The sequence below is a fragment of the Barbatula barbatula genome (genome assembly GCF_947034865.1).
Source record: "Barbatula barbatula genome assembly, chromosome: 5".
Taxonomy (NCBI): Eukaryota; Metazoa; Chordata; class Actinopteri; order Cypriniformes; family Nemacheilidae; genus Barbatula; species Barbatula barbatula.
The window spans coordinates 16,968,689-16,991,754 of record NC_136769.1 but is presented as its reverse complement, the minus strand read 5'-3'; the positions used below and the strand labels follow the sequence as shown (position 1 = coordinate 16,991,754).

At 38.9% G+C, this 23,066-nt stretch overlaps 2 protein-coding genes across 2 annotated transcripts; both read right to left on the bottom strand.

Annotated features, from left to right (window-relative positions):
* Positions 1-2,549: 2,549 nt before the first annotated feature.
* micall2a (mical-like 2a) lies at positions 2,550-15,228 on the bottom strand. Its single transcript, XM_079456557.1, has 18 exons — positions 14,866-15,228; positions 13,971-14,019; positions 11,584-11,725; positions 10,574-10,905; positions 10,174-10,304; positions 9,116-9,619; positions 8,780-8,973; positions 8,087-8,162; positions 6,588-6,700; positions 6,444-6,512; positions 6,262-6,363; positions 5,966-6,000; positions 5,753-5,876; positions 4,721-4,823; positions 4,563-4,636; positions 3,967-4,081; positions 3,767-3,813; positions 2,550-3,665 (listed from the first exon to the last, which is right to left on the bottom strand). Exons 1-18 carry the CDS (start codon positions 15,006-15,008, stop codon positions 3,550-3,552), a joined length of 2,469 nt encoding a protein of 822 aa, XP_079312683.1. The 5' UTR covers positions 15,009-15,228; the 3' UTR covers positions 2,550-3,549.
* Positions 15,229-16,409: 1,181 nt separating this feature from the next.
* On the bottom strand, positions 16,410-20,823 carry LOC306894658 (uncharacterized protein). The gene is made up of 3 exons (XM_079457373.1): positions 20,359-20,823; positions 18,870-19,027; positions 16,410-17,882 (listed from the first exon to the last, which is right to left on the bottom strand). The coding sequence occupies exons 1-3, from the start codon at positions 20,582-20,584 to the stop codon at positions 17,469-17,471; spliced, it is 798 nt and encodes a 265-aa protein (XP_079313499.1). The 5' UTR covers positions 20,585-20,823; the 3' UTR covers positions 16,410-17,468.
* Positions 20,824-23,066: the final 2,243 nt, after the last annotated feature.

Here is a 23,066-nt window from a genome sequence, read left to right as displayed (position 1 = left end):
GTGTGTCCCCAACGAAATTTTACACCTAAAGCATACGAGTGTGAAATATTCTCATCTAACGCAGCATGTTCCTCTTAATCTCTTCCCTCATTTTCCTATGAAGAGAACTAAATTATTTTTCTTGGGAGGGAACTGTAAATCCCTGTCTGGGTTCAGTTAAAAGGCTTAAAATGTCACTAAATGACAAAATTAAAACCTTCCTCTATCGTTTTAAGACGAGATGATGTGGCATTCGAAAGTTACCTGGAACCGAGGTTATCATGTCATAAGCATTACGAAACCCTTTCAATAATGTCTCATTACAAATCGCAGATCCTGCTACAAGATCTAAACAGCTTTTATTTAATTGAATACCATCAAAGCGTCTGTTCACTACGGTAAAACTACAAAGTGTCACAGAAGAACTCATGCTGAGAATATCAACTTAATGCATTAACAGATTCCCGCCCCAGGATTCCTGCTTCTTGGTAAGCTAAATATATTCAGTTAAAATACTTTAAGATGGAAAAAAATCTTCAAGCCAGCCTGCAAACATTCACCGAACATGTGATACCAGATGAAAATGACACTATTCTGTTCTGCACAGGGCTGTGATATCTCTGTCAGGAGTTGTGTGCCAAACGCGGGACATCTAGTGAGCCAGCTTAGATTGCGGGTGAAAAGAGACTTTGGCATTTGAGAAGAGTTTCCATATGTATCACTTCTGTTGTGGGCCCTATTCCACTGATCCACAAAACCAGCGGAAAGGATAAAGCAGGAAGTCTCCGTGCCAGTGAGGAGCAGGAGCCTAACGTGTAAAGGAAAAGTTGCTGTGCCGCAGAGCAGAGCCGGGCGCAATCCTGCATTGGCGCTGATAACATGGTTGGATTAGTGATGTTTAAGGGAAGAGAAAATTATTCATTTGAGATGGATGAAAAGCTGCACTTGTCAAGTCTCCCAGTCATGCACTTTCCATCTCATTCCCAGTAGCCAGCGTGCATATTTTCCACTCAATGCGAATGTTCGCACAGTGAAATCGTGAGCACATTACACTCTCTCTTTAAACACAACAAATGACACAAAGACAAAATGAATTTTGCCCGCACAAAAATGTATTCAAGTCAAATAGGTGGGAGCGGATAATAGAAAATGTATGAAAAGTATGAAAAGCACAAAGTAAACATGGTGACCCCTAAGTGAGATTGCAGTCAAGCAAGCGCATCTTTAAATGAAAAAAAACTGTTTTACTTCGCAATCCAACGTTTAGCTTTAGATTAAACAGTACAGCAAACGACAGAACCAGTTTCTTTTCGATCAACCAGCAGTTTGCAATGCAATTAAGGATTCCAGCCGCTTTCCAGTCTGATGATACACTGAATACATCAGCTTCTCTATACAAATATTATGATCTGTCTGATGAGAGCCATGGCTCTAGTCTGGATGGCTAATAAATTAGAAGCACGCTTCTCGTTTACTCATCAGAGCTAATGAGGCTGATAAAATTACCTTGAGGATCATAATTACAGGGCGAGTGGCAGAAACACTGGCAACGACTGCAACACACACACACAGCCCAAATAGAAAGAGAACAAACAGATAAGCACACAGTGTCTATCACTGGACAAGCAGAGTTTAACCTTTATAATATAATGTATGCTAGATAAGTGAAACGTATGCTTTTAGTTAAACAATTAAAAAGCCTCACACCACGCAGAGACGCACCACGAATGAGCGACACATTAGCGTGCAATTCTTGCATCACCCAAACAGAACTGTGAAAACATCCATTTCCAGTTAATTACTGACCTACGCTTAGCTGGCCTTGATCAAGCAAATATGTAAATGCCACTCGGTTATGCGAGATACAGATGCGAGGTTAGGAAGGCCGCAGTCGAGCTGGCAGGGTGATTTTGAACAGTGCCACAAAACAAACCCAAGCGGTCTCCAATTTCGCCGTATACATTAAACACTCCACCATTAATGGCATCTTTTGATGGACACAGGCGGTGCGAGCTTTGTGTCTTCAGTCATTGGTGGGACCGATTGTTTTACTTATGAATATTAATGTCCGCCTAATTTGAGGCTGTTGTTAATGCTTGTCGCTAGGAGCTTGGCGAATCAGGTCCCATTCCTGTTAAAACCGTGTATTAGACACCCCTGACACTAAGCCCTCGCCTTTGATTCTTAATTGCAGGAGTACGAGCGTTTGCAGGAGATGGGGCGCAAAGCTTTAATTAACTAATATCACACGTATTCAGTCTCTCTGTCACCCGCACCACGCGTGGCGTTTTGCACCAATATCATCCTCGGCTAGAGAGAGATGGTGTTCCAAGTTCATGATCATAATTTCATGCATCTTAAATTGGGGATGGATGGACTAAGCAGCGGCGTGGTATTAAACGCCAGAAAATTATTGCAATGCATTTTATTAAAACCCATGTTAAACGATAACTATGTAAACGTTTTTTTAAGGCGTGAGCAACAATTACAGCCGCTGTGGCATGCGTGGTGTATTTTAATTTGGAACGAGAGGGAATTCAACTGCAAAATTGGAACAAAGACGACATCTTGGGTACTTGGGTTTGTGGGACCAAACATTTTAGGCCTCACGATTTTTATGCATACAAAAAGGTACACATTCTGAATTTCAAGACTGCTTTGCAGTACAGTAAACAGTTTCGGAATAAAAGATCTGAAGCAGTTTAGTATAATACAATAAAAACTTACATTAGGATTTATTGAATAAGAAGTTTGAAGGCAAATATAAAATAAATACAAGCACATCTGTGTAAGCATCTCTCAAGAGAACTTTTTAAAACTTTTAAAACACCTTCAGTATGTTTTCAAACAGTGAGCCATATACTGATATTTAAACACCATGAAAAAGACATCTTTGGACAATATTTCTTTAGTTAAATGAGCTACGCATTTAATTGAACTAGGTAAGAGGACTTAAAAAGGGAATAAAACCAACAATCCGTGCCTTTCCAGCACGAGATCCTCTGCTGGCTAATCTCCAGTTTGATTTAGCATTCTGTGACATGAAATAAAAAACTGGAGAAGTGAAACACAGATGCCTGTGAGCTCATAGTGCCCCCTTCAGCAAACTGCAGGCACTACAGTATTACCAGAAGTGGTGAGCATTACCAGTAACAGAATGCTAAAACAAACTTTTTTTTCTCTTTCTGGGGGTTGCTCTTGAGATCAGGAAACACATTCAAGTACTTTAAACATCTGTGTATAAATCCATTAATAAAAACGTATGGTTTATGTCAAAACAAGTGAGAGTTTGAATAATTATTTGAAAATTAGTTTAAACCCTAACCATTCAAGACAAAGAAAACATTTACATGTGACCAAACTGCTAAACAAAAATATGAAACAAAATAAATAAAAAGACATGAAGACATGAGAAATAATCAGAACATTGCCAAAAGGGTAGCGGTGTTTAAGCAAAACATTATTTTGCTGTCAAACTGACCGACCGTGTGCACTCCTAATTCTAGTCCCACCTTGCAACCATGTGAGGTAACATCTTTACTTCAACACATTCATCTTCATTCAGAACATCTAGATGACGTCACTTCCTCTCTTCTGAACATCACTCTCCAACTGATGCTTTTTACTCCTCCGTCGAAACAATTTTGAGAACGATGACTTGCGTTTGTTTTTAAACATCTGAAGACCTGCACAGACACAGAGAACAGAACGTTCAATTACGTTTATAGCACATAAAGCTCAGTCAAGTTCAGAGCACACAAGATAAAAATAAAAGCACAGCACTCACCCAGCCTTTGCATCATCTCATTCAACTGCTGATCTTCCTCACCCTCCCTTTAGATGTGACGAATATTAACATACATTTATTTACACATTGTAAATGCTTAAGCAACTTTGAAAAGGGTTTGATAATCACTTTGTAGGAATAATAAAACGTGTTGAAATTTTAATAGTCAAATAATAGTTGGTTTTAATTCAAAGACTCGCCTTATCCTGTCCTCCTCAAGTCCCTCAACAATGGCATTCCTGTCATTCACAATCTCCATCAATCTGTTCAACAGCGTGTTCTCTCTCCTCTTCTCAACCAGACTCTTCAGATGTTCTACAGTCAAACAAGAGTTTCTTTTAATTGCATTTCTCCAGAGTGCAAAAATACAACCAAGACATCTAAACTAATAAGGTGATGACATTTAACCCTTTATGAAATGGTGTATGAAATGTACATAATTGCTTTGGAAATAAACAGTGCTTCGTACATAATGAAAATTATTATCAATATGACATACCACTGAAGTGTCAAACAATTGCCTCCACATGTCACAAGACATCTATAAATTAGCATCACATTCATAATTCGTGTATAATGTAGATTTACCATAGCAACAGGGTGAAGTTACACCATTTATTTCCATAAAATTAAGCACAGTTACAGAAATGTTCTATTAAGATATGCATTTAGAGGGCCACTGACCTGCTCTTTCTAACTGCGAAAATGTAGATAAAATGGCAAACGCTCTCATTTGGGTTTGAATAAAAGTGCCTACTAAGTAAATGTAAGAATGATCTGTACATTTAACGGTTACCTGGTTTATTGATCAATCTCCTAAGTTCTCCTTCCACTCCCGGCTGCTGTTCCTCCAGATCCTGCGTCCTCATGCTTAAAACATGTTGGTTGCACTGAATGCATAATGCAAAACATGTACGTTTACAAAGCAAATGTTTTTGCAAAAAGGTTACTCACATGTACATGAGCTCTGACTCCCGTCGTATGTAGCTTTGTTTTTTCCGAATCAGGTTAAACCAGTCGACCATCAGGGGATCCATCAGAAGGTCCCCGTGACCCTCTGTAAAACAGGCCAATGTCAAAAGACGCTACAGGTTGTGATTGCATCGCTCACATCTAGACACTCCAGCCGCAATTTAAAGTGCTCTGGAGACAAGCATCTCAAAATACCAACATTCAACCTCCATTTGAGCTATTATGATGAATTCTATATTTCACCTAATAGAGCGCTGTAATACTGTCTAAAAAGCATGTTTTCCATTGACATTGCCTCGAGGTGGTACAAAAACATACAAGTACAATCATACGCCGCACACATGCGTCTGTGTAATTTGATCAAGTGGTGGTCGTGGCTTTGGTGGGACCGAGAGGCAGTTAGGATCTATCAAATCCCACTTGCTGCTAGAAGCAAGACAGGTGACTGGAGAAGTGAGTCTAGAGATGATATTACTGTGACCTTGAAAACAGCCAATCAGGTGACATTTCCCCATTCGGCTAGCAGGCTCTCGCAGCAGCCTGCCGCCTCTTCTCCATTCCCTTCCCAGCATCCCACAGGATGATGGGGAGCTTCCCCTGCGCCTCGCCTCATTTGGCCCTGGCTGCTGGAAACGAGAGCCCTTTTATTGGCCACGGCCTTCCCCTAAAGGCTACATCGGAAATTTGGACTCTCAGGGGGCTGGCCTCAGCTAACAGGTTTGGAATGAGTGCGCGACTCCATGAACCGCACATACACACACACACCTACAACGTGTCACCTAAAGCATGATGTTCAAAAGCTGAGAGATCGCTCTCAAACTGCACCAAAAGGAAGAGAATGATCAGACCAAAGTTTTTTTCCCCAGAAATTGTCAAAAAAATTCAGCACTTCAGAAGTTATGAAATACCTTGTGTATTATATTAGTTCGTTTGGATTGGCCAACAATCCTCCAAATAAACCCCTGCAGAGGAATCCTGGGATATGAGAAATGTAATTTTATCCTTATACCTTACCTTCCTCATAAACGCGAAGTCTCCACTCCAATTCTACGCCCTTATTCTCCAAATCATTCAGATTGAACTCAATGTCCTGCAATTCTTTGGTGATCTGGTCTGCTGGGACGTGGTGGGATTTGATCTGAGTAAAGACAACATTTTTGTTTGTTTGTTTTTTAGCACAAAGCAAATGTATGTTCCTGTAAGATCATTGTAAGCTTGTGAACTTACAGTGGGTGATCTTGTCTCATTCAAGCCATTTTCAGCTGATGTTTCATTCCCGTTATATTTAAAAGAACAAAACAAAACTATTAAATAGATGACATACATAACTTACATTTATATATGACATTTTCAGACAATCTCCCATTTTTCACGCACAAATAAGTTTGAGTCTTTCATACATTTCATGTCCATCATGACATCATAACACATTGCTTAATTCACAATTAAAAATTAAGGAGACACAACATGCCTAAAACTTTTGGATACACTTCCGCTTTTATCTGTTTAAAGAAGCTGCTTACATCTGCTCGCCGGACAGCGGGGAACTTGTGTCGGAGAGGAAGGTCTGTGACAAGACTGAGAGGGTGAAACACATGAGGACATTGAACATTCACTTTTATAACCTGTGAAAAGAAGAGACAAATTATCCTCAACCAAAATCACAAATGTCCCATGATGGATTTAAACAACACAGGAGACCCACCATAGGCCAGTCCCACACACGAGACAACAGGATTGAATGTCTGAACGGGAGAGGAGTTCACAACCCAACCTGTAAAACAAGTTGATAAACTTAAAACATAAATTACATATGTATTTATATTGGTTTTTAAAAGTTAAGCCTTACCACAGGTGCTGGGTTGTTTATTTGTTTTTTGTTGGTTGGAACAACAGGTGTCATCTAAATCACTTTCTTGTTTTATAGGAGACAACAGGACACCTTCAACAGACTCTTCAGTTCTTAAAAAATATATAAACACATCAGGCGTGAGGCTAGCATAGTCCTTCACCCATAATCAACAAGGGACAATTCACCCAAAATATGTCATTTACTAACCCTCTTGTCAAGTCAAACCTGTTTGACCTTCTTCTGTAGAACACGAAAGATGATATTTTAAGGCCACATTTACACGATGAAAAACGGAAATGTTTTTCTTTTGCGTTTTTGAAAAGTTTCACGTACACATGACAACGTTATCAAAACATTCCGCCTTTACACAGATCCGCAAAATGACAAACACTGTATTACGAATGCAACGCCAGTTTGTAAAGAAAAAATACCAGAGTCCCTGACGATTGATTGACGGTTTATTGGAAGGCGAACTTTCGTTGCTAAAGAGTCCATACAATACAGAGCGCTGCATTTCTCCTCATTCATAGTGAAGAGAAGCGTGCGCACATATACAAACAAACAAGATTGCGAAACTTTGTAATTTCCAAACTTTTTCCTTCTATGTTAAGATTTTGCTGTAGGTCTCTGCTGGTGGTTATAGCACTGGTGTAGTAAATCTACACTTTGCTGGAGAAGCGTTAACAAACTATTGCGCAGCACAAAAAAACCCATGTAATCCGCCATTGTTGTATTTGTTTCTTCTTCGTTGTGTTTGGGTGTACACGCGCATACCACACCAAATACGCATGCGCACAATGTCGTTTTCTCATTCTTGCGTACTTCAGGGATTACACGGAAATGAGAACACTGTTGTTATCAGAAACTTTCACTTTGAAACCAGTTTTAAAAGGTTTGCGTTATCAGTCCCCTAAAAGGCAGTTTCCGTGTAAACGGACCCTTAATGTGCAGACACGAAACCACTCCCAGTGAATGGGTACCACTGTTGTTCGGTTACCAACATTCTTCAAAATATCTTTTATGTTCTGCAGAAGAAAGAAAGTCATGTAGGTTTGAAATGACAAAAGGGCGAGTAAATGATGACACTAGGTGAACTATCCCTATTAAACAGATAAATCTCCAAAGAGGCAGCAACAGATCACCAGCAACAAACAAAAACGATGAATATAAACTCAAAGCCTCACCTTTTACAGTAAAGTAGATGCAAGCAAAACAAAATGTCTGAACAAAGTAAGAGTAAAGCGTTTCAGTGGGGGCTTGTTTAGGCGCAGCACTCCTTGGGACTGGTGAGCATTGGTGACATAGTGAGAGAATGCACTCTGAGGCAGTCAAACACTAAAGGGGAAGCTGGAGACATCAGCAGGCTAGAGGACAAATACATGAAAGGCCCCACTGTCAGTACTCAAGTGTCATTGCAACTCACACCCGAGTGACTCAGCCTGGTTTCCCCTTGTGGATTAGACAGCATTAGAGATAACTAGACTGATCGAACTTACTTCAGTCTTTGTCCATTTGGAGCCTTCGGCTTTGATCTCCGGTTGGCCAGGGCGTCACAGCTCTGAACATCTTGGGCTGAAGTGGAGACGAGAGGGGGACATTATGGCCAAAACAATCACAGTGCTATTTAAAACCATCGCATTTAATAAGATGGATAAAATACCACACTGCATGCAACAAGATACTGTAGCAGAAACCATTGTCTTATGATAATTCACCTTCAAAGGGACAATTGTCATTTACCCACAGTCTTGTCGTTTCAAACCTGTATGATTTTCTTCTGCAGAACACAAAAGGATATTTAAAAAAACTGGTAACAGAAAAACCGTTGGTCCCCATTGACTTTTGTATGGACACAAAACAAATGCAAGTCAATGGGGGCCAGTGTTGTTTGGTTACAAACATTGTTTAAAACATCTGCTTTTGTGTTCTGCACAAACAGGTTTGCAATGGCCAGAAATATTAATAATTTCATTTATTAATCCCTTTAGGATTCACTATTATTCATGTGGAATCAATTGAAAACCCGTTTAAGAATGTGACAATGAATGTCGCACCATGGTTTAATTTATACACTTCCTGCCTCTGTTCACATCTCCTATATTGCGTATCTTTATTATAATATTTCCAACGTGACCTTTAAAAACCATTTTAAAAAGCACAAGCAAAGGTCATCAGGAAGCGAACGGCACCTTTGGCAGAGGAAAGCTGCAGGGATGGAGGTTTGGTTCGTTCTTTGCTGATGGCACTGCGGTAGAGGGATTCCTTGGAGCTGAGGCTGCAGCTGATAGCAGGGGAGGATGGAGCGGGCTGATTTAACTTTATTTCTCTCACACTTCTGCTGTGTAACTCCTGCCTCCAGCTGGAGGACTCAGAAGTGATGAGTCTGAAAGAAACCATACAAACATTTTACGATCAGCATTTGCACCATGTACATGACCCGAATGGATGTAAACAATTATATATATATATATATATACACACAAAATCGCAATGACAAACATCAAGTTTAACATGTAGTCACTCACTGCCTCGGTGTTCCTATGTCAGAATTCAGCGCGTTGTTGTTATTGCTGTTTCCTTCAGGTTGTTTCCTGTTGATCGGAGCATTTGTCCGGTCTTGGTCCACCACTGTCAGACTGGCATTCTGATCAGTGGAGATTTCTGAGGGCTGTCTCGCTGTCGGGCGATGATCTGCTGCCGAGCCGCAGGACTGGAAGAACTTCTGCCGGGCCGCCTGAGTCCGTTGAGCGGAGGCAGTCCATGACTGTGTGGCTGAACTGAGGTTTGCTGGTCTGGGCACAGGCTTGATGGGTGCAGACAATAATGAGGTGAAGCGCTGAGATGATGGCTGACCTGCAGTCTCAGATTTGGGTGTTGGCTCTGAAAGCGTAATGCCGCTGTTCTTAAAATACTTCACAGTGGGGTTGAAGGCAGTTTGTGCATGTTTGTGAATGCTGCAAACCAGCGATCCAGGCTCCGCTTCCAATTTAAATGCACCAGATTTCAACGTGCCATAGCATACGCTACATCTATTAAAAAAAACAAATCTTTAAATGTCTAACATTCTGACAGTTGAAACATACCCCATGCAGTCATACTGATTCCATAGTCACTAAAAGACAAGCATATGGAGTTAATTCTGACAGGTCACGAGAGTCACGCATCAGCAGATACTCATCTACCTATAGAAATAAGACGCTATCACAGCTTCCGATTTAAACAGCAGCTTAACGCATTGCTCAGGAGCAAATTACCTTCCTCCATCCCCAACTCCACCTAACATTTACAATAATGACTCGACTTCTGTTATTACCTTTAATAAGTCTCAATTACTTTACATAATGAGTTACACTTACAGTAAATGTCATCATCAAGAACTAATGACATATGTCGTTCCGTTCTGTTTACTGCTCCCTACTCTTATTCATGCTGGCTGCATGGATGGGCAGGGAGTTTTTGCACAGAACAGAACGATACCGTCAATCTAAACCGTATGCTAATTGTCAATCATTTTTGACGGTAGTGAACCTGACAGAATATACACTTATTAATGTGATTTACATTTATATCATGCAACCCTCACTTAAAGCAGTTTCGATGGTAAAGCTTGCCATCCACCAGGTGTCTCTGGACCAGATGTACATGATTTCCACATACTGTACATTCACTTTTAAGAGTGCCGCTTTTATTTGACATCTCCACCAAAATGGTTTTCTGTAAATGAGCAGATAAATGAAAATGATGGTGAATAATCCTCAAAGTAAATTTTCCTTTGGGTAAAACGTTGTTAAAACTTATTTTCCTAACATTTAGGCATCTAGCAAACACTTATGACGTTATTAAACTAAATATACATTTAATCAGTACATGCAAATCTTAATATTTGAACCTGCAACCTTGGCACCATTCTTTAGGGTTTTTAAAAAAATTAACATCAGCTGCATCATACACATTAATATCTAAAAGGCAGACTGAATCAATACCTTCTCAGCATCTCTATGTGACTGTGTAGATCCTGCCCTGAGTGCTGTGACCAATGTCTGCACACATTTTGTCCCTGGACGTTTGTGCCATTCAGTGCCAGCTTGCTGTGCTGGAGTAGCTGGAGCGTGCTTCTCTGGAGCAGTTTTGTGGATGTTAAGAGACTTGGGAATGTCGTCTCTGACATTTTTTGGCATTTCGGTTTTAGGAGGATGATTCTCTGTATTTGTTTTGAAATTGTGATTTTTGGCAACCACAGGCAGATTCTTCTTCTCTGATGGCACCTCCTTTGAGACCTCTGCGTGGCGCTTGATACCACCTCCCACACCCCCGACTGGAGAAAAAAACTTAGGTCTTTAAACTATGCTTATGTTGAGATTTGCATACAAGCAGTTTCAATGGAACACAACTGTAATCTGTAGCAAGCTAATTTTAGGCATGCATTGAAGGTAAAGCCACTACATTGTTTGTTCTGGTTTCAGAACAACACCAAAAAAAGTGCTTCATACCGCATAATTCAGCGTTCATAATATTTAATTACACTTAGTGTGCGATATACTAGTTATCCATTTTAAAGAACAAAATGATTAAAGTCAATTTCACTTAAGCAAAAGTTACTTGTTCTTAAAGTGAAAGTTCATCCATAAACCTAAATCCTGTCTTCATTTACTCACACTTGAGTTGTTGCAAATCTTTATAAATGTCTTTGTTCTGTTGAACACAGAGAAAGATATTTGGAAGAGTGCTTGTAACCAAACAGTGCTTGGAACCCATTGATTACCATAGGAAAAATGACAATGGCAGTCAAAAGTGTCACAGAATGGTTTGATTTCCTACATTTTTCAAAATATCTTTGTGTCCAATAGAATTTACAAATATATTTTTCATAGTATTGTCAGTGTATTGACTATATTTTACCACCAAATTACTTCTTACTCTATTATAATTGGTGTAGAATTCAAACAACACCTTAATCCGAATATTACAAGGTGATGGATGAATGTAATCTTACTTGGCGAGCGACCATTGAAGTAATTGTAGTATTGTGAGACATATGTGAGGATGCTCAGTCTGTCTGGGACAGGCAAAGCCACCATGTCCTCTGCATCCAGAAGAGCTGGAATTCCAAGGTGTTCCTCAGCCACACAGAATGCCTGAAGCACACCACAAAAGACATGCCATCAAATTTACATCTCTAACAACAAGACCACTACCACCACCACCACTACCACTACCTTGAGGATGTTGAGATAAATAAGATAAGCACACTTAATTGCACAGCATTAAGATCTTAATATCTTGTACTCGGCACCATTGGTCAAGAGTCAAGACACTCAAAATTCTCTCACATGATATTTATCCAGGGTACCAATATCATGCTGTGGCAACGGTTTTCTGGGGAAAGGCACTTGCCCAATTAACTGTAAACACAGACGAGGCACAAAGAAAGGAGTCGTCAAAAATAGAAAAAGCCAGTACGCAGCAAGATCTGGCACTACATCAAGCAGGTCTGGACAGGAGCGCATAATGAGTAGCATGTTTCCTGTGTTTGGCCTGTGAAAGAGGACAGAAAGGGGGGATACCAGAGCATTGTTTGGGATTGACCGGAACACACTTATTAAACTTTACAGGACAGCCGAGGGGGGTGCATATCCTCCATGATGCAGCTGCAGCTTCCTGTTTCTAAATGACCCACATCACTGGAGAGATACTGTACACTCAGTGTTGAGCGTTTATTTGTAAATCCAGTTTATATTTACAGATAATGTTAAAGCAGCAAAATGAAATGGCCCATCCTTTGACATTCAAACACACCATGAACTGCCATTCGTAAAGACAGTAGTAGAACAGAAGTAAGTTAATCTTGATGATGAGGATCAGGTGGCCTGGCCATCACCCTTCTAAATAATGCAAGCACCGGAAAGACACCACAAAACTCAAGTTCCAGCTACAACCTAATGCTGCCTACAGAAGTTGTATGGTACAGATCTCCAAATGTGTAGCCTAAAATCTGAAGTCTCAGAGGACGCAGAGAAAGAAAGAGCTCATCATTATAAGAAAAGTCCCAGTTGTGACGCATCACAATGCCTCATTCTCACAGAAGCACGTTCTGGGCTGAAAAATAATTAGGTCACCAGTCCTGGTCAGGCATTGTCCTCTACACACAAAACAGAAATTAAATTTGGCATTTAAACCCATATAGCTGCAAACTGATGAACGCGCTACACACATTTAGTGCCTATTTAAAGGGATAGATTACCCCAAAAATAAAACTTCTGTCATCGTTTACTCATCCTCTTGTCATTTGAAACCTGTAACATTCTCTTTATTCTGCAGAACACATGAGATATTTGAAGAATGGTGATAACCAGAAAGCGCCAGCACCCATCACTTCTATTGTATGGACACAAAATGAATGCAAGCGAATGGGTGCCGGTTAACAAAATTCTTCCATCGTGTTCTACGGAAGAAAGTCACAATCAGAGATGAGCGTAATATATTTTATTTAATTTAGTAACTGACACCCGTGTCAATTCTTGTACATTTGAAGCAAAAGACATAATACACCAAAAACATCTCAAACACAAAAGGGCTTTTTCACACCTGAAATAGCTTACCCCGGGTTGTTCTTATCCCCAGGTAAACAGAATCCTGGGATATTCATGGTTCACGGTTAATTTACCAGGGGTTAAGAGATAACATTGAGTATTCATAACCTGATTTTTCACACTATAAAACACTAAACCCCAGGTTAACATTCTTATTTGTGACGTCAACAGTCATGATTGGATAAATACTGCAGCGTCAAACTGACTGAATAAAATCATCGCACATCCTTTTTTGCCGTTTTAAGCCAAAGCCGATTTAACTTACTCAGATAAAAAAGCTTTGCTTTTTTTTCACACATTGGCATTGCAATCCGGGTAAAATGCAGGGATAACCCTGCTTCAAAATTACAAGTGTGAAACGATCGTTTACCCCGGGTTAAAAGCGGGGTTTAGAATGAAGATAACCCCAGGGGTTAAGTGCAGTGTGAAAAGCCCTAAACTGTGCTAACAGCTCTGGCTGCAACAAGTGACCCCAAACATGGAAGTTTTATTTAAGAAACTGTATATTTAGACGTTCCCTAGAAACACAACCTTTAAAAAAAATTTAACTACCAATAATTGTTCATGTTGACTATGAATACTTGCTGCCAAAGAAAGAGGAAAAGCAAAGCACACCCATTAACAATTATGTGGAAAACAAATGTTATGACAACTTGGGGCAAAACTTCGTTGTGTGCATTATCATGAGACAAACAACTGCGTATTTATACAGGAAGCAGCTAAATGCGGATACAAAACGCGTTATGGGACACTTAGGTTTTTTCAGAGTTCCCTACATTCAACAACTTACCAAGTGGTTGTTGTAATACACATTGTCCTTGGAGAGGGACTCAAAGTTTCTGAAAGAAAACAAGGATGTGAGTCAGTATACAGACAGATAAGTCTTGATAACTGTCACAATGCAGAGACTGCATCAAGCTCTTCAAAGTTCAACAAAAGCACACACACATACAGGCTATATATATATATATATACACACACACTACATTTATCTACATTAGAAATTGCCATGTAGGAAGACATGAACATATTCTAAAGGTCACAAGCAAATACAATATTAAAATATTATAAAGCTGAAGGGTCGCAAGAGTTATCATCGCTGATGTTATTATAATTCCTTTCCAGCGGTGTCTCTGGAATGTATTTGGACACTTAATCCACAATTTATGAACTTCATTAACTGCATATAGGCAAACAAATGTAAACAGGCCTTTTCACAAAATAATAGCACTTTTCTTAGTCATTCTTCTATTACTTTTAATAATGTTTCAGGAGTTGTACAGTATAATGTCACTGCCCCTCAACTTTACACAGGTGTAACCAAGTAGCAACAGGTGTAGCTCGTCACATAAAATATGGATGCGTCAAACACATTTACTTCAGTAACAGTTTTTAAATACATTTGTAAATAATTTCTTTAAAATAAATGCCAGAAGGTTTAATAGTGTCACGAATGCTAATAATAATAATAATAATAATAATAACTTGCGACCAAATTCAAACCACATACGTTTTATCATCATTTAAAACCCTCAGTGTACGAACAAATAGTAAATATTTGTCCGACCAGTATTAATACCACGATAAAGCTCAAACAATATAAACTTTTTTGGGCTTAAAACTATCGATTTTAGCAGTTTTCGAAACATAATTATAGACAACAGTCAGAAGTAAGAGACTCTTACACGAGGTCAGGTCTGAACTTGTGAATAAGAGCGCAGAAGGCCAGTCCATCTCTGAATGATGTTGTCATGTTGCTGACGGTCACATCTCTGTATCCATCGCATTGAATCTTACACCACTGCTGCAAAGCCTTGATCGCCGCCATCCTCTCCACGAGCGCACAAAAACACCGTTAAAACTTGATCTGAAAACAAGAGTCGCTTGCTCGGAGAAATAACGACGAGGGCAGTGGATGAAATCACGTCGGGTGAATTGCAGGAAGTCCAGATGAGCGTAATAAAAAGTTGAAACGGACCTGAAGTTTGTCGCTGGCGTCCTTCACTGTAGTGTCGGTCACATTTAGCAGAGCAGCAGCAGCAGCACCTGTGGATATACAGGAGGAGGGGCCTGAAATTACACATTATTAACGCTAATTGCTTTTATTTGTTTATTTTGTATTGATTCATTTACTTTGTTGGACGTCTGCTTATTAACTTACTTACTCATTTATTATTTAATGTTATTTTTTGAAGCATGTATTATTTGAATAGCACACAAAGGCGTGTTGGTTTAACAACGGTTAAAAAAACCTACTACTATGTATTTTTAATGAAACCACAGGGGGGTATTTTAAAACAGTAAGTTTTAAGTTTTTGTATTGTTTGATGTGAGTGTTTTCAAAGGCCTCCAAAAGGGGTTTTCTCATGTGCATATGATAACAGGAAGGCCCTGTGAAAAAAAAGAACTGACATGCAACTTTAACAATTACGAAACTAAAATATGTCTTATGTTTAAAGTAATAAACATTATCTTTCAAATACACAACACTTTTTTTCTGAGATGCAAAGCAGAGTGACCATGTGTAGAATGAACAGTTCGTCTGCAAAAGCGGATAGAGATTGTTTTTCACTGTAATTTCAGATGTTTTACATTTGAATTAGGAAGGCCTACACTATGGTGAGCATATCAAGTTGTGGATGGATGGGGAAAGAGGGGTTGTTTAAAGCTTGACATTGAACTTCATAAAGATAGAAACCCGAGTCTGGTGGAGAAATAGTATGGAGACACTCTCACAATTGAAAATAAAGAAATCCCCCTGATTTTACATGTACAATATCTCCATGCATATACTTCCATACTGTTCCGTCAAAAATAGACCTACTTGAGACAAATCAGGCTTTGAAAAGCCACATTACCTGCTGCCCAGAGGAGGGCACTCTGACTCTACTGTGACTCTAAGGAGAACTAAACACAAGTCTAATTGCTGGCTTTTTAAGTCAATGGTATTAGTTGTACTGCATGCACATTGCATGACCAAAGCTTGTTACGCACTGATGCAGACCCTGCCAAACTTATGAGACCACAGGAAATACCCTTTGGGTGGCCGCTTACAGTAAATCGATTTGACGTGGAACAGGTGCTGTGTCCAAATACTTCAGCAGGGTTCTTACAATTTAGAAGTCCTTTTGTTCTGATCTGGCAACAACCCTTCCCCAGTATTGCTGTATCTTACACGGTTTCGAAACATACCTTTAAAAAAACAAGCAAATAAACATATAAACAATATAGACACAGCACACAAAGTTTATTCCTTTGTTGAAGAATACAAATAAAAGTGTTTTGTATGTTTGTCAAAAAAGGGCAGGCACTTTTCTGACATTCTCATTGTTTATAAAGGGCTTGTGGCAGCTTGCAGACATCCTGTGTTTCCACACCGGGTAACAGGATAGCTGAAGAGCTGGCCATCAATGACATCATCAAGCATTTCCTCTTTTGAGCGCCTTCTGTTCACTAGCTGATAGATGTTGGTATCAAAGTAACAAAAACTTTTATTAATGTTGATCTTTGCAGACAAACTTTAAAGCAAACAACATCAGAATTTGTACAAATTGATGTTTCAATTTTAAAATGTAAGCGTTAAATGTGATAAAACATCTCAGATACAATACAAAAATACAATGTACACTGTGAAACATCAAATAGTTATGTACAGTAGTGTGCTATTTTCCTTTTTTCAGTGACATTAAATCAGTGGTTCCTAAACATTTCATTCCAGAACCCACCAAAATACTGGAGTAGTTTTTTTTATTGTCCTTGTCATCATATTAATGAAATATGTTTAAATGCAATACTTTTCATGCAAAGAGACCCACTTTATATCTGCAACCCACCAAAAGGTTTTTCCCAGCCCCGTTGGAAATCATGTGAAATTAGGGGATTGTTTTATGTAATGACATGACTTCAGTGAAACCAGTTTAGATGCTACCAAAAAAATACAGTACAACTTCTCATAATTTGTCACCTCTCATATGCATTTCTTGCGAAGTTATTTAAAACAAAGGCAAACGTGCAGAATGCCTTATATACACTCTTACATCACATTTGCAACACCACCAGACAAATAAAATTGAACAAAAAATAGAACACATTGACTTCACAGATAATAAATGATGTTGTGACGATCAGATAAGAAAACAATGGAGAGCCTTGTAATTTGTGTTTTGCTTTTCTCCGTCATGGCTGTGTATCGAGCAAAATGATGTTGAAATGACAATAAATTATCTATTTAAAGGGATTTGGAATGTATCCTCGGGTCCGGTGTGATACTGCATACTGTCACATCTGTCTAGTCTCTTTCCAGGACTGTGGCAGATTCTTGTGTCTTCAGTTGCCTCTCTCTGCTGGCTTTGGCCACACTGCTGTGAATCTCCGCTTCATAATCCCTGGCCTTCGCCCTCAGTTTGGCAATGCTACAGCAGCGGAAGTCCTCAGGACTGGACACCTCCGACCTCTCCTGTATGTTACTCACAGGGCTGTGGATAGATGATGAGGTGGGTTTAGGCCAAGTCGGGCTTCCTCTGTCCTGTTTCCTCTCCCAGCATGGGCTGCTGCTGTTGCTGTGGAGCTCTGGACCTCCGGGGTTCCTGCTGGACGAGTCAGCAGCTCTGTTGTCACTGTCACGCCTGCTACACTGCTCACCTGGCTGGCTTTGGAGTTTCATCTGTCTGCGCATTTTAGCCCTGCGGTTTTGGAACCACACCTGATGGAACAAAGGAAAAGGAGATTGCTGATGTATTGATAAATCATATTTAAACCTGCTTAAATCGTATCCAACTCATTTTCAGAATGTGTTTGACTGATGGGGATTTAAAAAAAACAGTAGGTGGATTTTTAGTATTATGGGCTGGATACTTGGGGACACACATCTGTGTTCAAACCATGTAAATGTGAATTTTGCATAATAGGCCACCTTTAAATATGATCAATATAATTTAGCTAAAGATATAAAATTACAGAATATCGATCATATTGAATATTATTAAAATTCAGATGCTCCAATAAGCAATTTGACTCCTCATTTATGCCTCATACAAAAACGTCATTATCAAAAATCACTTCGCTTTTGCACTAATTTTTGTATGTCTCTTTTAATCGGGCAAAATAACTTTATATTTATAATTTATCCTATTAAGATATATATAAATTATTATTAATAATCACAAAAAGATTGAGATGTCAAATTTTGTATCAGCCGCAGATGCTGCAATTTTGGGCTTTTTATATTTTGTATTTGTATTGAATCTTAAATCTTAAATGTTATATGTATATTAAATAAGCAAATATATGAAATTTTCTTCATATCGATTCTGCAAATATTACAACATTTTGTGAAGACTTGCATTATTGTTAGCAGTAGGTATTACATCAAAGTTCTTTAGTATATGTATAAGAATTAATTTTAGCTTTGGTAATGGTATTCATACTATTAATATTAGTATTAGTGTAGCACCATATAAATATGGAAAAGTGGGAACACATTAAATGAGTCGACTTTAGGAAGTAGCAATCATCTCTCAAAACGTGTGAAATGTTCAACATGTGCTCGGTAACAAACTTGCAACATGTTGGGCTGGGGCAACACAAAGCATTTTTTAAGGTCGACACAGCTAATTTGGTGAAATAATAATCTTAATATAATATTGTTATGTGCATTACAATATTAAATTAGAATGTCACAATGCCCAACCTGCACTCTGGCCTCGATCAGGTCCAGTCTGAGGGCCAAGGCTTCTCTCATGAAGACGTCGGGGTAGTGTGTGCTTTCGAAGGCCTTCTCCAGTTCTTCCAGTTGCCAGCTGCTGTAGTTGGCCCGCGATCGCCGCTGTTTCACTGGCCGGGGTTCATCTGGAAGCCACATCACAGCAACCAATTAGACAATTGCCAGAGGCTACCACTGACAAGGAACTAATGGCTCTAGATTGGATAATTAGTGCAATGTTCATTAAGCCCTCTTCAGCAGAGCCGGATAATTGATTGTTAGTTACAAGTTGTTAGCCAATCCTTTGTAAACATTTAGAATCCTATTAAATACTGTTAAATGCGTATGGATAATTATGAGAGAATATGACTCATAAACGGCGTCCCTTAATGAACGCTACACATATGGATTATTTAAAGCATGATACCCGAATGCCTTGGCAAATATAAATTTTCTCTTCAGCACTAACATATAAAACGGCTAGTTATCCTTTCAAATATTTCATTTACATTTTATTACACGGCTCTCTGGAATACTTGATAGTGGTCAATCACACCAAATGTTTTGTATAATGGCTGTGGCATTATATAATTCACCAATTTCCGACATGGCTGTGCTTGTCTCTCTCATATTAAAGTTTTTACCTAAACTAATTGACTGTACATTATCCCCGTACATATAGTGTTTGCATACATTACATATGTACTAATATATATACTGTATATACAGTACATATGTGTATACACACACACATCTTTCCCCCCCCTAAAAAAATAGAGACCATTCCAAATTTAGTGTAATCGACATTTCTGGATGTATTGTGGTCATTCCAGCCTCGAATTTCAACCAAAACAAACCTCAGGAGTGACAAAGTCATCCAATAGCAATGTGAAAGACTGACAGCATGACAAGACACATTAAAACTGTGATACAATCCAGGTTATCAAATAAAAAAATATTTGTGAACTTTTCCTATGTACATGTAGAAATATTATTGCTGTATGGCTTGAAAGTGAATTTGCAGTATTTGAGGTCTGAAAAAATACAGGGCATCTTTTCTGTTATTTTGACATGTTTCTCCAGTTTTCATTTTTCTGCAAATAAATAAATAAAAATATTTGACATTTGGGAGACATTTTGTTTACAGAATGAAACAAAAACGACAGTTTCAAATAAACACATACCTATAAATAATAAATGATGAAAACTAAAAATTATTTTGAAATGGTCTCTTAATTTTATATACGTACACAACTATTTGCATGTATATACTGTTTATATAATAAACAGTATAAAATATATTCAATTATTACTTATTTTCTAACTGAAGAGTATATTTTACTCTCAAATTTGAGAGTAACTGTATATTATTAACTGTATATTTTGCTTTTCTTGTTCAGACGGATAGAAATATATGGAACTAAATGTGCCCATTTGAGATGGTAGCAATGGTTATCAAAGGTTACAATGTGCTTACCAATATTCTCAGCATGGTGCCCTGAGGCCTGAGAGGCCAACAGCAAAGCTTGCTTGCAGGGCTCAGGCTGCAGGTAGCTGCGCAGTAGCTCAAAGCTGAACAAGGGACCGGGGATGAAGATCTGCGGTGAACCTAACCTGCTGGGGAAGGCCGGGAAGAAATGTGCAGCCGAAGAGTGGAAGACGGCGGGAGACAGAGGAGAAACCAGATGCCCAGTGCCAAACATGGCCTAGATTCAGCAAAGATCCTCCCTCCTTCAGGACAAATTTCAGCTGCAAATCAAAATCTGCAGAGAAATATCGAAGGTTAGTGTTTCGGTCCTTTGAGATGCTGATGAGTTTTTGAAAATCAAAAGAAATCCAGTTAGGAGAGAACTTCTTAGTAGACCAGAATTGTCCACAGATGCAAGACATGAGAACTTATGATGCTCCACAGCACCGACAACTTTCCACACCTGAGTCAGGTGTGAGTTCCACTTTCATGGGTGTCCCACCCCCTCGCCAAATCACGTGACTTACCTATGACCACTCATCCAAGTAAAACAGAGCCGGGTTCGAGGAAATCACCCAATCATAAGAGACCACAGATTCCACGCTTGATTTAAGAGAGGCTTCTCACAGCATCACTCTTCAGCAGTTGTCCATAGTGACACCTAATGCCTTCTAATCTACACCTCAGCTCCTCTGAAGGAGCAAATGAGTAACAGCCCCCATTTCCATTTGGGGAGGGATAAAGAAAGGCCTGTCATACTGAAATGTTCCATAGACAAGTCCAGGCACTCTTCAGCTTCTTCGTTCACTTATTAATATGACAAACCTGACGTTTGGAATTGGAGTGTGGCGATAAGAAATGGAGAAAGCCGCGGACGCTTTCAAAGGCACGTACAAGCACCGGCGAGACCTGTTCGTGCGCTTTGTTGCTATAATCGTCAGGTTTAGTCATTAAAACACACTGATAAAACAGATGGATATTAAATCATTAAGGGAAAATCAAAAGGTTTGGCAGCTGAGAAATGTTCAATAAGAAACCCCAGCACAAACAGAGCTTTAGCAGAAATCTGTGGAGAGCACAAACAAACAGCCTCTGTTTACACAGTAAACACATCACACTAATTGGGCCACATAATTGACATTCATTTACAAGCCCATTTTCAGCATTTAGATGTTTGTGTGACATTCATTTACGATACAACATGACTGAATGAAAAATCCTTTAGGAAAAGCTTTGATGAGTTTTCATAATCAACATGCTCGTCTTCGACAAAACCGTTTGTGTCGGAAATACAGAACAACTGGGAATTCTGCCGTCGGATTAAAACCCATGCCTTTGTTCCAATAGACGCCTAAACCTGTTATCTCACTCGATGCCTTCTTAGGAATAAGATCACCTGTCTAAACAAGCTGTATTGTTTAGTTGCGAGCTCCGGACAGAGTTCACTAACATTGGATTTGGGTCACAGATATCTGGCCTTTGAAAACAGATCACTTTCCCAGCTAAACCCAAAGCGCACTTTGAGAGGAATGCAGAGCTATTCACTACAGCATCAACAGGTTAGGGAAATTGTGAGTCATTTATAAACAGATATTGTGGTGACGAATCATACAACTTTTAAGGAGGTGCAATGGCATTGTTGAGACGTGATTTGTATTGAAACGACTGGTCAAAACACAGCGTTTTCCAAGAAGCGGCTAGTGGATGATTGATAACCAGTCATTTCAAAGTAACAAAAACTAGCAACGCTTCCAACTGAACTGCTTTTTTCAGTTTTTAACAAAGAGTGGCTTTTTTTACGGAGCTAGTAACAAGCTAGCTCCAGCGATAAGCGGAATGGCTACCTCTCTTTTTTTTAACAATTTTTTGTTTAGTCAAACCATTGTTACCAAAAATTTACTGAGGTAAATAGTAGTAAAATAACAATGGCATTTTTAGTAAAACTAAGGTAAGACAAATGTTAATTAATCTAATGTAATAAAAACACGTTGACTGTGATAAATCTGTGGTTTATTTTACTTTTTAATGTCACATTGTATGATCATTGGGCACAGTTTAACTACACAGCTAGTTTTAGTTTGTCAAATAAACTGTCTGCAGTCGCTGTATATTAAACACAAAACTGATGCGAACACAGGACTGTCTTGGTCCAGTGAGTGCTAGTCTGATTTGAGCTTTCACATTTAGAAATAAAATGCGTAGCATGGCAGACACTGGCTAAGAAGCAACTTTGACTATCTTGGCCGAAAATTTCCTGTAGATTTGTTAATCATTGGATTTATTGTAAATTTGCTGTCTGTAAGATGTATGCCAAATATCTGGAGATTTGGAAAACATCTGCTGTGTACAAATCTAAAAATGGTGTAAAAAATAAATTTTACACACATGCTAAATCATCAAAAAAACTTAAAAAAGCAGTTCAGTTGGAAGCGTTGCTAGTTTTTGTTACTTTGAAATGACTGGTTATCAATCATCCACTAGCCACTTCTTGGAAAATGCTATGTTTTGACCAGTGGTTTCAATACAAATCATAAACATCATACAAACATCTTTTTAATGCATATATGACATCTGACATGAAACATCCCAGAAACGTATTGCAGATGACCCAGATAGCAGGTAAGATGTCTGCGAAAGATCTTGAAATCTGGAAAACATCTGATGAATATCTTAGAAAGAGTGGTTTTACATACATTCTAAATCGTAAACATCTTACA

Coding starts and splice junctions, on each gene's coding strand:
- micall2a (XM_079456557.1), bottom strand. CDS start 15,008: ATGGCGGCGATCAAGGCTTTGCAGCAGTGGTGTAAGATTCAATGCGAT. Junction 14,020..14,865: donor AAGTTCAGACCTGACCTCGT/GTAAGAGTCTCT, acceptor GTTTTCTTTCAG/AAACTTTGAGTCCCTCTCCA. Junction 10,305..10,573: donor CACATAGAGATGCTGAGAAG/GTATTGATTCAG, acceptor GCTCATTTACAG/AAAACCATTTTGGTGGAGAT.
- LOC306894658 (XM_079457373.1), bottom strand. CDS start 20,584: ATGTTTGGCACTGGGCATCTGGTTTCTCCTCTGTCTCCCGCCGTCTTC. Junction 19,028..20,358: donor GCACCATGCTGAGAATATTG/GTAAGCACATTG, acceptor TGTGGCTTCCAG/ATGAACCCCGGCCAGTGAAA. Junction 17,883..18,869: donor TGATCGAGGCCAGAGTGCAG/GTTGGGCATTGT, acceptor TTGTTCCATCAG/GTGTGGTTCCAAAACCGCAG.